Source organism: Trichechus manatus, unplaced genomic scaffold (assembly GCF_000243295.1).
Source record: "Trichechus manatus latirostris isolate Lorelei unplaced genomic scaffold, TriManLat1.0 scaffold00323, whole genome shotgun sequence".
NCBI lineage: Eukaryota > Metazoa > Chordata > Mammalia > Sirenia > Trichechidae > Trichechus > Trichechus manatus.
This window is the reverse complement of record NW_004444259.1, coordinates 471,307-484,979: the sequence shown is the minus strand read 5'-3', so window position 1 is coordinate 484,979 and position 13,673 is coordinate 471,307. Positions and strand designations below refer to the sequence as shown.

The following is a 13,673-nucleotide window of genomic DNA, read 5'->3' as shown; positions in this document are numbered from 1 at the left end:
GAAAGCCACTTTCTTGCTGGGAGGGGGTGGGGCGTCGAGGTGAGGAGCACAGGTGTCCCGGTTGTCCTGGCCCCAATTAAACTGGGAACAACCAGCAGCAAACCCGTTTGCTGCCAATGCTGGAGGGGAGGGGAGGGGAGGGGACAGGACAGCGGTGGGGCCTCCAGGTTGGCTAGGATCGGGTGGCAAGGGACTCCATGGGGGCGGGACTCCATGGAGGGGGAGGGGTTGTAGGGGAAGTTGCAGACTGGAGCAGCGACGCCCCTGCCACTTGCAGTCCTGGACTTGAAGACAAATCCTGGGGACTTGGGCCCTCCCCCTGCACCCGTTGCCCCCACACCAGGGTGCCCTGAGCTCCCCGAGTCCCACGACTCACCATGAGCAGGGCTGGGTTTAGCCTGGGGCTTTGGGCCAGTGGCAGTGGGAAGGGAGGTGACGAGAGGAAGACCCTCCTCTCCTGTGACCACGCACGGTGGAGGGGGGGCACTCAGCTGCCTGGTGGCTTCCCCAGCTCTTACTGGTTATCCTTGTGAAGTGGGTGACCTTGTTTTCCTGTGCAGCAAACATATCGTCTCCCCCCCACCCCCCCGCCAGCCACCCTCTGACCTGGGACAAGGTGGACCTTTAATCGGCTCTGTCACCCTCTCGGTGGAGCCGCACGCCTGTGGCTCATTGTGTTATTACCCCCGATTCCAGGGGCCACACACAGGTATCAAGTTGCCCAAGTCCTGAGCAGCATTGTGTCGGGATCAATCCTCACGCCACCATCAAGGTGGCAGAGTCTGGGTAAGTGTCTGTCCCTCCGCCCCCCACCCCCAGTGCACAGCCACCTTGGTGGCCTCCCATGCCCTCTGTTGCTGCAGCACATGCGACAGACACGCCTTGCCCCATGGGTCTCTTTGGGATGCACAAGACGTGGAGTAGCCTTCGCGAAGCCCCAGGGCCAGCAGGCTTAGCAGACTCGGGCTTGGCGGTACTGAGTGTGCCCTTGACCAATGAAACCACTGAGGCACATTTCTCTTGGCTGTTTATTACAGAACGAAGGAAAAACGCACTGGCTTGAAACAGATGCCAGATTTCAGATGTAAAGCTGGACACAACATGGCAATTAAAATGTGATTACACAGTCAGGACACTGAGAGAAGCTTACAGGACAGTGGCTGTGGGGTTTCCATAACAGACACTTAAATATACATGACGATAATTGCAGACAGAAACTATCAAAGACAAACCCCAAAACAACTATTAATGTGTACAGACTTTTTTTCCTCCAAACCACAGTCTTACAGCAAAACAAATACTCAAAGGCCTTAAACCAGGAACAGCGCACCTTTGCCACCAAAGGCACACCTGCAGACGAGCCGGCACGGGGCGATCTCTCGTCCGAGGGATAAAGGCGGGAGCACGCTGTCATTCCTCAAGGCGGACTCTCAGACAGCCCTCAGCTCACCCACTAGCTCTTCGTGGGCTTGCTTCCCAAATCAAAAGAACATCCCAGTTTCTTGGTAAGTTTCCTCTGGGGGGCCCTCAGGGTCACACAGCTTCTGCCGGAATATACTCAGCAGGTAAAGAGCCAACAGAGACGGAAAGGTTTGCAAAAGAGATCAAGAATCACACCAAGTGATAGCATTTTAGCAAAAATGGAGATAAATGGTCAAGTGGTTTTCTGTTTGGCATTTGTAACTTTGCACAACATCTCTTGATCACGTCCACATCTCCCACGGCAGAACCAGAAGCGCCTCAGCCTCCCGGCTGAACAAGGTATCACTGGAGCTGACAAGACAGTCTGCATATTTGTAACAACGTATAATAAACACAAAAAACGATGTATAATGAACACAACTCTACTGAAACAAAAGCTATGCTGTCACTTTATTTACAAAGTCACAAAATGAAGTATAAATACTTCTGTCATTAATGTTTAGGAAAACAATTTACAAAATTTTCAACTATGTACAGGTAGCTTGAAAAATCACCAGCTTTTCATTTTGTCACAAGTATAGAGAGGGGTGGCCGTGGGCTGATGCCACTCCAACTGTAAGGAGAAAACAACCGTGGCTGGTCTGGGCCACTTGTGAATTTGCTACGGGGTCATGTCATTCCCAGGGTGACATCACTCACCGTGGGGCTTTCTCTGGGCGTCCTGCGGAGACTTAAAGCTCCCCGGCCTCCCGGGTGGGCTGGCCAGCGTTCTGGGCTGTGGCATTTTGGGCAGCAGCATTCTGCTCCAAAATGTCATCAATCAGCCTCAGGTTGCACACCCAGTCCTCATCTGGGCTCGCGCTGGGGCCTTTCAAGAGGGCTTCGATGAAATCCACCTCACTGCAGTCAGGGGGCGAGATCAGATGGTTGAGTGGGAGCTGGGGCACTGAATCATAGGGCGGCAGCTCAGCAGGGGGGCCCATTCTGTTGGATGGACCTGGTGACTGGCTGGCAGCAATGGCGGAGGCAGCAGCAGTGGCAGCGGCGGCGGCCACGTAGCTTGGCGGCTCAACGCCCTGGATAGGACTCATGGGACTGAAGCTGGCCAGGCCTTGCTGGAGGGACTTGGTGGCGCTCAGCACCGGCACGGGGCCCCGCACCGGGCTCTGCCTGAGGCTCTGGCTGCCCAGCAGGCTGAAGTTGCGGTTGGCCAGGGCAGCACCTGCCTTCTGGCTAGGTGGGCCCCCCGAGGCCATCTGATTGTGGGACACAACTCTCTGCTGTGGTGGGAATGCCGGGGCGACCAGAGGCGCTGTCATGGGCGCCTTGGTGAAGGTGGAATTGCTATCAAAATGTGGCAGAATGCTATTATCTACTTGGCCCGGAGCTGGTCCCCTTGAGACCGCTGCAGTCCCAGTTGCTGCCACCACCGCCCACGGGGCATTGTTGAACACATTGGGCATTCTTGGCACACTGGGATGTTGGAGCTGGTGGGGACTCAGGTGCTGGCTGCCCAGGGGACTGGGACAGAAGCCGGGCAGGGGCACTCCTGGGGGAGCTGCCTTGGGACTCTGTGCATGCTGGCTGGACCGTGGGGGCAGGGGACACTGGGGGCCGGAGATGATGATTGCTGGCTGTTTGCTGGGATTCGGCGAGGTCACGTCCATAGTGCCCCGGTGCGGGGGCCTGGTGAGAGGGATCGTTCCTGGACTCAGATTGCTCTGAAGAAGCCGGGTTCTGGATGGTGTCAGGGGCTGGCTGGGCTGGGGGCTTGCCTTGGTCCGGCTGCACTTGGAGGTGACTAGTTCTTGGACGGCTGCAGAACGAGAGAAGTAGGGTCAGTTCCAAAGGCACCCTGGTCTTGGGTGTCGGTGGCTGGAGGGGAGCTACTGACCCTCACCCCCATCCTCACCACCTTTGCTCCTATGGACACAGCCCCTGCGCCCGACTCCTCCCAATGCCCCTCCCCGGGCCCCTACACCTGGCAGAGTACATCATGGTGGGCTGACATGCCAGCTTAGTCGTTCACCTTTAGGGTTAGGGTTAGGGTTAGGGTTAGGGTTGGGGTTGGGGTTGGGGTTGATGGCAAGCTCCGGCCGGCCAGTGTCTGTGCTCAGCACTCTCTCCATGGCCCGGCCCGCTCACCCCTCTACAGATGGGCATGTGCGATGGAAGGGAGGAAGGAAGGGGAGGGGGGAGGGAGCCCGGCCAGTAAGACCTCCCCCCAGGGCTCCGATCGGTTCAGCCTCACAGTCTCAGGAGGCATGGCGTCCTCAGCTCCTCCACCAGCAAGGAGCCGGGTTCGAGTGAGCAAGGGAGGACAGTACTTGGTTCATCTCTGGGCTCCACCAGCCCTATCTCGGGCTCAGAAAGTGTTTACCGGCTCAGACTGCACTGGCGTTCCTGTCTAAAGGCTGACATGCACGAGTGGACGTTCTGGCCTCCCTGAGGAAGACGCCTTCCGAACGCCGAAGGTTGGCGACTGTCAATGCACAGCACCACTGATGTCCCTCTTAAAGAGCTGAGCAGGGCCTTGTGAACGCCCTACTTCCGGGTGAGGAAACAGAGGCAGGTAGCAGCCCGTGTTTGCCTGAGGCCAGGTAGGAGGCGGTGGAGTGAGGACTCAAGCCCTGGTCTGTCTGCCGCTGAGGCCATGCGCCACACTGCAATTCGGGTTCTTCTCTATTATCACAGCACGGTCCCTGTTGTCAACTAGGCTGGAATCGAGCTCATAAGGTGACCCCTGGAGGCCATCAGCCCTCCTGCAACTTGTCCGCGAGCTCCTGTGGAACTCTGCCAGGCTAGTTCCAGGCCCAAACGCACAGGGGTTCCTACATGACAATGGAGGAGCAACGGCTGCAAGGAAGACGCTGACCGCCTGCCTTCCTTCCCCCATCTCCACGTCTCCGAGGTGTCGGCGGTGAGCAGCCTCCCCTTACCCCCAGACTAGTGCTGGGCGCTCCCATGAGTACTCTCGGTGTGTACTGATGGCTTACCACACGTCTCCCTGGCTAGTCCGTGAGCTCCCCGGGTAGGGTCATGCCCCATTTTGCTGCTCACTGCTGGATCCCCTGCTAGTAAAGGTTGATTACATTGAGAGCGGCCATGGACGGCCCCAGCAGAGGCAGAATTGCGGCAGTTCCTTTTCATTCCACACGCTTGAGAGATGACCCAGGCGCCCGTGAGAAATGGAAGGTCACATCAGCAACGTGCGTGCGTTCATACATGTGTGTGTGCGTGCGGGTGGGGGCAGGAGTAGAACCCTGGGGGCGTGGCACCCCAGGTGATTCTAATACACACTCCTCTCCCATTTAGAATAACGACTTTAAGGGGCCTGTTGTTGTTAGTCCGCTCTGACGCCTGGCGACCCCACGTACAACAGAACGAAATGTTGCCCAGTTCTGAGCCATCTTCCTGAGCTCTGGCATTCTCTAGTTCATTGTTGTGGCCACTGTGTATTTCGAGTGCCTTCCAACCTAGGGGGCTCATCTTCCAGCACTATATTGGACAATGTTCTCTTGTGATCCACAGGGTTCTCATTGGCTAATGTTTGGAAGCAGATCGCCAGGCCTTTCTTCCTAGTCTGTCTGAGTCTGGAAGCTCCGCTGAAACCTGTCTACTGTGGGTGACCCTGCTGGTATTTGAAATACCAGGGGCATAGCTTCCTGCATCATAGCAACATGCAGGCCATCACAGTATGACACCCTGACAGACGGGTGGTGGCTAAGGGGTCCGACTCTGCTTAATCAATCTCTTGAATGAAACAGTGATTTCTGAGTCATGAAGACCTGGCCTTCACCTGGGATCCGACTTAAGTGCTCAGGAAGGGATGAACTGCTTTCAGCGTGAGTTCCAACCCCCGTGCTATTTAACCAGAAGCTGAACTGATGCTCAGAACTGCCCCCGCTCCCTCAGGGCATCAAGACACCCCAACATTAACTAGTCACTCTGACACAAATTCTTACCTCACCCCAACACATGTGCACCCCTCCCTTGCCTGCCCTTTCAGAAATATTGACCTTCACTGCTTACCTTGAAATTGACTCATCTGTTGGGCTATATATGCACTCCGCTGTTCAGGGGTCATTGCCGTAAGACCTGCTCTCTGTTTCTCTGGCTAAACAGAAAACGAAAAAGCCACATTAGCTAACAGTTACCACGCACTATTAGCCTTGGGATCGCTGTGTGGGGACCCAGGACTTGGCTTTGGTGGAGCAGAAAGCATGAGTGAACGCACCAACACACACTCGCATGCAGGCCCCGCCCTCCCAAGCAAAATTCCACAGGTATAAATAAAAGTAGGCGTCTGCACTTGGGTTCAAAACACCAACTGCAACAGCATAGGATGGGGGAGGGGGAGACAAAGCTTCGTAGCGAGAGTGCAGAGAAAAGAGATTTAGGCAGTTTTGGATGTCCGTCCGCTCAGGACGGGTCAGCAGTGAGATGTGGTCACCAAGATAGCAAATGTCACATAAGGTTGCATTAATAGAAGCAGAGTATGTAGAAGGAGGGAGGTGACAGTCCTATGCTACTCTGCCTTGGTAAGACCATGCCCACAGTCCCGATGGGAGTCTGGGCATGCCAGTCTCAGGCAGATACCCAGACCGGCTGGCTGCATTGGGAGACAGTAAGCAACTGGGGTAGGGACTCGACTCCAAACCACCCAGGTGCGGACTGGCTGAGCATGTGGGGACGCCGGGCTGGGGCCAAGCTGACTCTGGGCGATGTGGCGGTGGGTGCCCAGCCTCTGCAGGGCTGTCTTGGGGAAAGGGCCGAAGTGCGTTCCTGGTGATCCTGGCATGAATAGTGGACGATCCCACAGTCAGATGGCCGCACTCTCCCACACCAGGAGCAACCAAACCCTCACGGCAACTTCCTTTCATCCTGACTGGCTGGAGCGGGGCAACTGGGACGAGCTTCCTGTCTGCAGTCTCAAAGCCAGCCAGGAGGGCGGGTGGAGGAGCCAAGCCTGGGCTGCCGTGAGTCAGCTGAGGGAGGGGCCCAGGGAAGGGCATGGCCGGGAGAGAATCCCATGAAGGCCCCAAGGCCTGGGGCAAGCCTTCAGAGTTGGGGTGGGCCTGGGACGGGGTTGGACTCCCCGTCCAGTGCTTGCGGCCTCACACCATCTCTGCCGGCCTGTGGCCATCCCAAGAAGCCTTCTCCTTAGTGTGCCCCTGACCCAGGCAGCTCTGTCAGGCAGCAGACCCCTGTGCCAGCTCTCTGGCTGGAGCCACCCCAGATGCCAGAAGACGTGAAGACAAGAGCCTGCGAAACGGGCTGCCTGGGCAGGGCTGTTTTCCAGCCAGCGGGGCTGGCGTGGGAGGGGCGGGGCGGCAGGGGCCTGGCAGCCGTCCCGGCCTCAGTTCCTGCCAAGGCAGAGGGGACAAACACATGCCACTGGGGGGACTACAACAGCAGCGAGTTCACCAGACCCGGGGTTACTTTCCGTCCCGCCCCTAGCCTGCTTCCTGTCCTCGTTCTGCTCCCCCTCCCACCCCCGCTCTGGGGCTGCTGGGATGTGGGTGGTGGGGGGCAAGCTGCTTCCCAGCAGTCCCACAGAGTGGCCTTCTGCCTGGGCGGGGAACTAGGGGGTTGCCTTCATGAGACTTCACTGTACCAAGCACTTGGCATTGATGACGTCCCTTCATCCTTTGAGATGGGTACCGCTGGCATCCCAGCGTTACCCATGATGGGCCACACCATCCGGAAGTGGGGGGACACTAGGGGCTGCTGAGATGCTCTGGGTGGATGGACCACTGCCCTGGGGTGGGCGTATGGAGGCAGCCCTTCCACCTCGACCCAGCCCCTTCGCTTCTGTTCTTCTCTTTGACCCTCACACCAGCCCTGGGAGGGTGGGGCAGAAGAGTGAAGGTCCCCAGCTTACTGATGTGACAGCTGAGGCTCACAGAGCTTACACAACTTGCCCAAAGTCACATGGCTAGGCAGCGCCATGTCTCCTACTTCCGGGCCCAGGGCTTCTGCAGTGCCAGCCAGCTGCCTCTGGGGACTAGTTCCATGGGGCCTGCTAGCTTCTACACTGACTCTGCCTCCGTTCCCACCAGCTGCCCTGTTCATTTTAGCAAATACCACAGTCGTAAGGGGTGGCGGTGGGGGGCTCGAGAGCATGGCCAAAGAGAAAGTTGACGAAGGGCAGGGAAGTCCAACAGGAAGGATGTGGGGAGAAAACACAACCCCACCCAAGGCCAATTGGGGCAGGATTCCCAGGCTGGAGGGACTGGGCAGGCCCACTGGATGAAAGCGAGGGAGCATGCTGCTCAACAGTGCGAGTGTTCATCCAAGGAGGGACGAAATCCACAGCGTCTGAAACTGAAGGGACAGTCTGCTCGGCAGGATCGTGACAGAAACGCCTAAGTCCCAAAGGTACCCTCGCCCCCTGGCCTGCAGCAGTAGTGGCTGGGCCTGCAGGGCCCCAGGGTTCCCGGGGTGCCACCACCATCCAGCCCAGGCCCTCCCTGGCCTCTTCACCCCACGGGGCCGTCCGTGCCACGGCCAGACTGGTGCTCTGACTGGTCTTGCAGTCCTGGGCATTCTCTGCAGCCCTCCCGAGGAGGCGCTTCCTTTGTTTTGCAGCCGGAGGCTCCATCCTTTGTTCTGAATCAATGTGCTCCAAAGATAAGACCCAAGAAAACAGTTGTTGCCTTTTGACACTGACAATTCAAATCGTTGGAAAATGGAGAAAACAGGAAATGACCAATGTTTTCAGTGACCAGGAGGAAACAGTGGCTGAAAGTGGCTGCTTGGTGATGGGCCACTCACGCTCAGCCCCTCTCCTGAAGGATGGCCCAGGCAACGTGTGGCTTTCTATCCGCACGGTTATGGGGGCGGTCATCACGTGACTCCTCTTTCTGGGGCTGCAACTGTCATGGCACCGGGTCCTGTTGTGCCAGGTGGCACTGACAAGAGGGCAGCATCGAGGAGGCCCCATGGTGGCCACTATTGTGGGCCTGGGCCTGGGTCCAGGAGGAGGTCTCCCGGAGAACTAGGCCCCAGCCTCTTCCTCTGCCACCCCCTCCCAGCCCCATGAAGGGCCCCATTCACAGATGGGTCCCAGGCAGTCCTGGAACTGCCTTCCTGCCAGCTTCCCACCGACACCCAGGAAGCTGCAGAGCCCCTGCCTGTCTCTGGGGGCTGGTGGAAGGACTAATGCCAGCCCAAACCCTACCCCTGCCAAGAAGCCTCTGTCTATCGGCACAGTGATGCTCAACACATGGCTCAGCCACCGGCTCATCTCCCCTCCTCAGTCACCACCTGCTCCTATCTCCTGCCTGTCCCCAGTGCCATCACCTGGGCCCCTCCCCCTTATCACCCCAGAGGAGGAATGGCCTCGTTCTTGATTCCGTCACTTGGCCGAAAGGGAATCTCTAGTTGGAAGGGGTGGGTGGGGGAGAGGCAGTGGCTCAGCGGAAGGGCAGGTAGGTAAGCAGCAGGCCTCATAGACAGATGCCCACACAAGGTGCCTGGATCCCCTCCATGACCCCCAGGAGGGGAGCATCTGACTGTGCCGCTCGAATGAAATAAGCTTCTGTGGGAAGGCAGGGAAGGGATCCAAAGCCTTATTTTGTAAAGCACATTCAGGGAGGGGGAAGAGAAAGAGGAGGGGGACAATGAAGGGAATGAGGGGGAGGAGAAAGGGGATGAAGCGGGAGGGGGAGGAGGGGGGAAAAGGAGGAAGGCGAAGGAGGAAGGGGTGGGGGAGGAGGAAGAGAAGGGAAGGGGATGAGGGGAGGAGAAAGGGGATGAAGGGGGAGGGGGAGGGGAGGGGAGGGGAAGGGAGGGAGAGAGGGCGATTGGTTTTTCCACCACTAGGAAAGTCCTGCCTCAGGGGTGCCCGCATGCAGAGCCAGCCTGCACCGCGGCAGGAGGCACTCAGCTATGGGTCCCAAAGGTTAATGAGCTCAAGTGTGGTTGTGTTTGTTTATTACTCCAGAAGAGAAAGCACCTTCTTTTGTAGTTTTTGCCAAAGACGCCAGACTTGGAAAAAGCCACCCACCCTTCTGGCTTCTCCCTTGAAATGATGGGAACATAGCCCCGTGCACGGGGCACACACACTCAAGACCTGAATGTTGCCGGTTCCCACACCATGGTGGGTGGGACCCCTCGGGCCCAGAGGCTCTGGCTGGTGTGGCCCATGAAGGGATGGTGACAGAGGCCCTGTCACCAGAGCCCTGTGCAAAGCTTCTCCCCAAGTGCCCTTCGGAAACCACCCAGATGAGGGAGAAGCTGACTCCAGGGCCCTTCCAGTCTCCCAGGAGGAAGCCAGAGGTCAGCACTCTGCTGGAATTCCTCTTTGGGGTTGGCCTTCCAAGACCAGTTATTTTCTTTCTCCATTCAACAACTCTTTATAAGACTCGGTGCTGGGCTCTGAGAGGGTGGCAAAGAGGACCCAGGCTGATCCCTGCTGTCGAGGTGCTCACAAGCCAGAGGGCATCCTGCACCCTAGTGCCTCTCAGGTCAGTGCCCAAAGAGAGGGGACCACATGGCAAAGGGGCTCTGTGGAAGGGACATTGCTGTCCTCAGGGAGGGCAATTCCTCTGCCTCGGAGGGAGGGTGTGACTTTTGGAGACAGTCCAAAGGCAGGGCAAGTGCCTGGCTTCCAAGGCAACTGTTCTGGGGAGACAAGATTCCTTTGGATGGTTGAGTGCTAAAATGGCTGGCATAAGAAGTTGCTCTGGTGGCTTTGGAGACACACTATATACTGCCCAGGTGATGCAGGCAAAGCCAAAGGAAGTCTAATGGGTAGGGTGTGGGGCAGGTGCAGAGAGAAGTGCCTTCCCCTCCCCCATCACCCCGCCAGGAATACCTGTAGCCATTGGATTCCAGAAGGCACTGGGGAGGTGGTGGGGGTGGGGAGCTTGGCTCCATGGAGCCCTGAGGACAGAACCAGGGTCAAGGAGGAGGAGCTGCAGGGGGGCAGAGTTCAGCTCAATCCAAGAAAGCTCTTTCTAACAAGAACACCTGTCCAAAGATGAAAGAGGTTGCCTGGGGAAGGGGTGAGCTCTCCTTCACCACAGATATGCAAACAGAGGCTATTTGGCAGGAGTGTTATAGAGGAGCTTCCTATAAATGCACAGCAGGCAAGACTCGATCATATCCTTGGCCCCTCTTAACTCTCAGAGCCTGTGACTCAGTTTCTCCAGAATGTCTCCCGGGGAGGCAGGACAATGGTGAGTGATGAGTGTGCTGTCAGGCTACTTCTCCTTCCCGGGGACTGCTGGGGCCAAGATCTGGGGCAGAGCTTACTGAGCACCTGCTCTTGGCATTGCCTTAGCTCAGTGCCTTTCCCTGCTCATTGACCCAAGTGCAGGATGGGAGGACGGGGCTAACTGGGCAGCCCAGTCAGTCAGTCTGTCACCAGTCACGTGACAAACATTTATGGTGGGCCTGCTGTGGGTCAGGCACTGTCCCGGGCATGGGGATGTCACTGTGCATCTCTACTCTCATGGAACTTACGACTGAGGGAGAGGCTGACAGACATGGCAAATCATCAGAGATCACTCCAGACAGTGATGTGTGTTCTAGAGAAAAGAGAACCGGCTGAAGGGCTCAAGCATGGGCAGGCACTGGCAGACCCCTTGGGTCAGTGCATGGGGGCCCTGAGGGTGAACTGGTAGCTGCCACAACATTCTCGAAATTGGGCAAAACCTGGGGCTGCACTGGCCTGCTGAGGGCTTCCTTTGCCCCTCTGGGCCCTGGCTCAGGAGCTGGACGCCTAACTCCTGGTAACAAGGCTGCCCCTGGGCCTGAGCTGGTCTGGAGCTGCCACTGGGGGCTTCACTAAATAAAGTGCCATCAAAACAAATGGCTGAGGGAGATATTGCTGAACGGGCACTGAGTTTCTGTTTGGGGTGATGAAACAATTTTGGAAATGGGTACTGGTGATGGTTGTACAACATGATGAACATAATCAATGTCACTGAATTGTACACTTAAAGATGGTTACGGTGGCAAACGTTTTGTTATATATATTCTACCACAATAATTTTTTTTTTAAAAACACCACCACCACAGCTAAAGCAAATGGCTGAGATGTCTAGGTCATCTTTGTTTGCCCTCTGCGTTCTGTCTTTCCACTTGACCTACAACTGTGTAAACTCCATTCTGACTCCTCCTCAGGCTTGGTGGTTCCAGGCCGGCTGGTTCCGGAAGGGCTTGGTTGAAATGCTGGGAATGATCCCTGGGCAGAGGAAACCCGTGTCCTTCCAGCTCGCCTCTCTTCTTCCCTGTGCCTGCAGCCTCTGTCCCACACTGAGCCCGCCCTTCCTGATCACAGACTGGGCTGGCGAGAAAGCGAGCCTTTTGACAATGTGGGGCCTGCCCCACGGCCCCCTGGGAGGGCCCAACTTCCACAGGTTCCTAGAACACTTAGGAGGAGCAAGGTGACTTGGGAAGAGTGAGAATCAGGTGGGGAATCGGAATTCGTGAGCCAGGCTAGCTGGGAGCCCCTCACTTGTGGCTTCTGAGGGCAGGGCAGGGCCAGGCAGGGCAGACCAGGGTGCAAACAGCCACATCCGGAGGGGGCAACTTCCCGGGCCATTTGCTCATTCTGTCTCTCTGGCTGCTTTGTGCTGAAGAGTGAACAGCTGAAGAGTGTGAGGGCACTCCGGGAGCACACAGAGAAGGGGAAAAAAAGAGCGAGCAAGAGGAAAAGCAATAGTCCTCCAGCGGAAAGCGCGGCCGGGGCAGCCGGGATAAAAGGACACGGCTCTCCCGCTGCAGCCCAGCAGAATTTCCGTTAAAGGCCCGAAGCCCGGGAGGCCCTTTCAGTTTGAGGGCTATCTTCTGATTACTATCGCTGAGAAAATGTTCACTTCTCCAGGTTTCTCGGCACGCAGGGGCCGATCTCCTGTGCACACTGACGTGTCATGCGTCAGAACAGCACTCCACCACCCAAGGGCAGGCCTCTGCAAGGCCTGCTCTGGCTGGCCACCCCCATCTTGCTCTCGGAAGCACTCGTGTCGCCCTTCGGGGCAAGTCACGCCATTCCTTCTAGACTCCGGCCTCTCAAGGATGACCCAAACACCCGGCCATCTTGGATAGGCTTGGCGTGTGCTCCTTCTGCCTGCCCTCCCGGGCTGCCACACCTCCAGGGGGACAACCCAACTTCCCACTTCCATGGGGTGCGAGTCCTGGGTGAAGTCAAAGACCGCGGAGGCAGGGGCCCCATCCGCTTGCTGGCAGCAGAGGCCCTTCCCAAGCACCCACTAGGCATGGAGCAGGTGGGCAATGGGGCAGGGGTTGGAGGTGCAGAAGCACAGCCTGGCCCCCGTGGGCTCACAGTCTGACCACAGGGACAGACAGGCCGGTGAGGAAGCAGGATTCTGGAAGGCATACTGCAGAGGGAGCGAGCAATTGCACCGGCTGTCCCCACTCCTTTCCCTGAGGCTTGCCTTGGGTGGTCCCTTTGAGAAAGAAGGCCAGGGAGAAAGCAGAGAAGAAGCAGGGCGAGAAAGTGCTAGAACTCCCTCAGAGGTGTACAGAGCTTTACAGGTTGTTAAGGGCCTTCCTTCGGAGCTGTCACCTCCTGTGTTCCTCCCAACACCCCTGTGAGGCGGGCGGGCAGGCTGAGCAGGGGACGGCGCCCCGGTTGGCAGATGAGGAAAGCGAGGCGCAGAGGGGGAGTGACTTACCTGCAGCGTCGCAGCTAGGCAGCAGTGGAGCGGGCACCTGCCTCCAGGCCTTCGGATCCCAGCCGCCCCAGGGCGCTGCCTCTGAGGTGCTGTGCGAGGAGGTGACTCGGGCCAGCTCATGAGCAAAGGAGCTGCTGGGCAGGAAGGGCTCACTCCCCAGCGCCTGGCAGGACGGGGGCTGCCGCCCGAGGCTGACCTGGGGGGGCCTGGCTTCCCCAAGCTTGCAGGCTTTGTCTACATGAGTCTACAACAACCGATTGAACAGTCTGTCAGCGGCCTGGCCACGAGATGGTTGTGACCGATCTTGTCAACCACCTGACTGCCTAGCTCGGTCCTCTGGGTGTGGTGTTTATGCACACAAACTGGAGGGGGTGCTCTTAGCTTTCCTTGGATCACGGGCTCCTCAGACTCAGTTTAAAGCTATGGTCTGTCTCCACAGACAGATGCCCTGACAGTGGTGTCTCGCCCTCCCCAGCCCACCAGCATTTTGCAGACAAGTGCCGGGGGTTTCTGGCCCACTTGACCCCACCTGTGGATCTCATGTTAAAAACCCCTGCCTTGAGCCATCACTGTCTTCTTGGAAAGAGGAATCAGGCTGGTTCA

The 13,673-nt window shown here is 57.5% G+C and overlaps 1 protein-coding gene across 1 annotated transcript in view; it reads right to left on the bottom strand.

Moving 5' to 3' along the window:
- Positions 1–2,153: 2,153 nt before the first annotated feature.
- The window catches only part of MAMLD1 (mastermind like domain containing 1), a 63,007-nt gene continuing 51,487 nt past the window's right edge, over positions 2,154–13,673 (bottom strand). Inside the window, exons 4-6 of the mRNA XM_023725512.1 lie at positions 5,455–5,539; positions 2,736–3,238; positions 2,154–2,678 (exon numbers count right to left, since the gene is read on the bottom strand). Coding sequence (XP_023581280.1) covers positions 2,154–2,678; positions 2,736–3,238; positions 5,455–5,539 — 1,113 coding nt within the window. The remainder of the gene's footprint in view (positions 2,679–2,735; positions 3,239–5,454; positions 5,540–13,673) is intronic.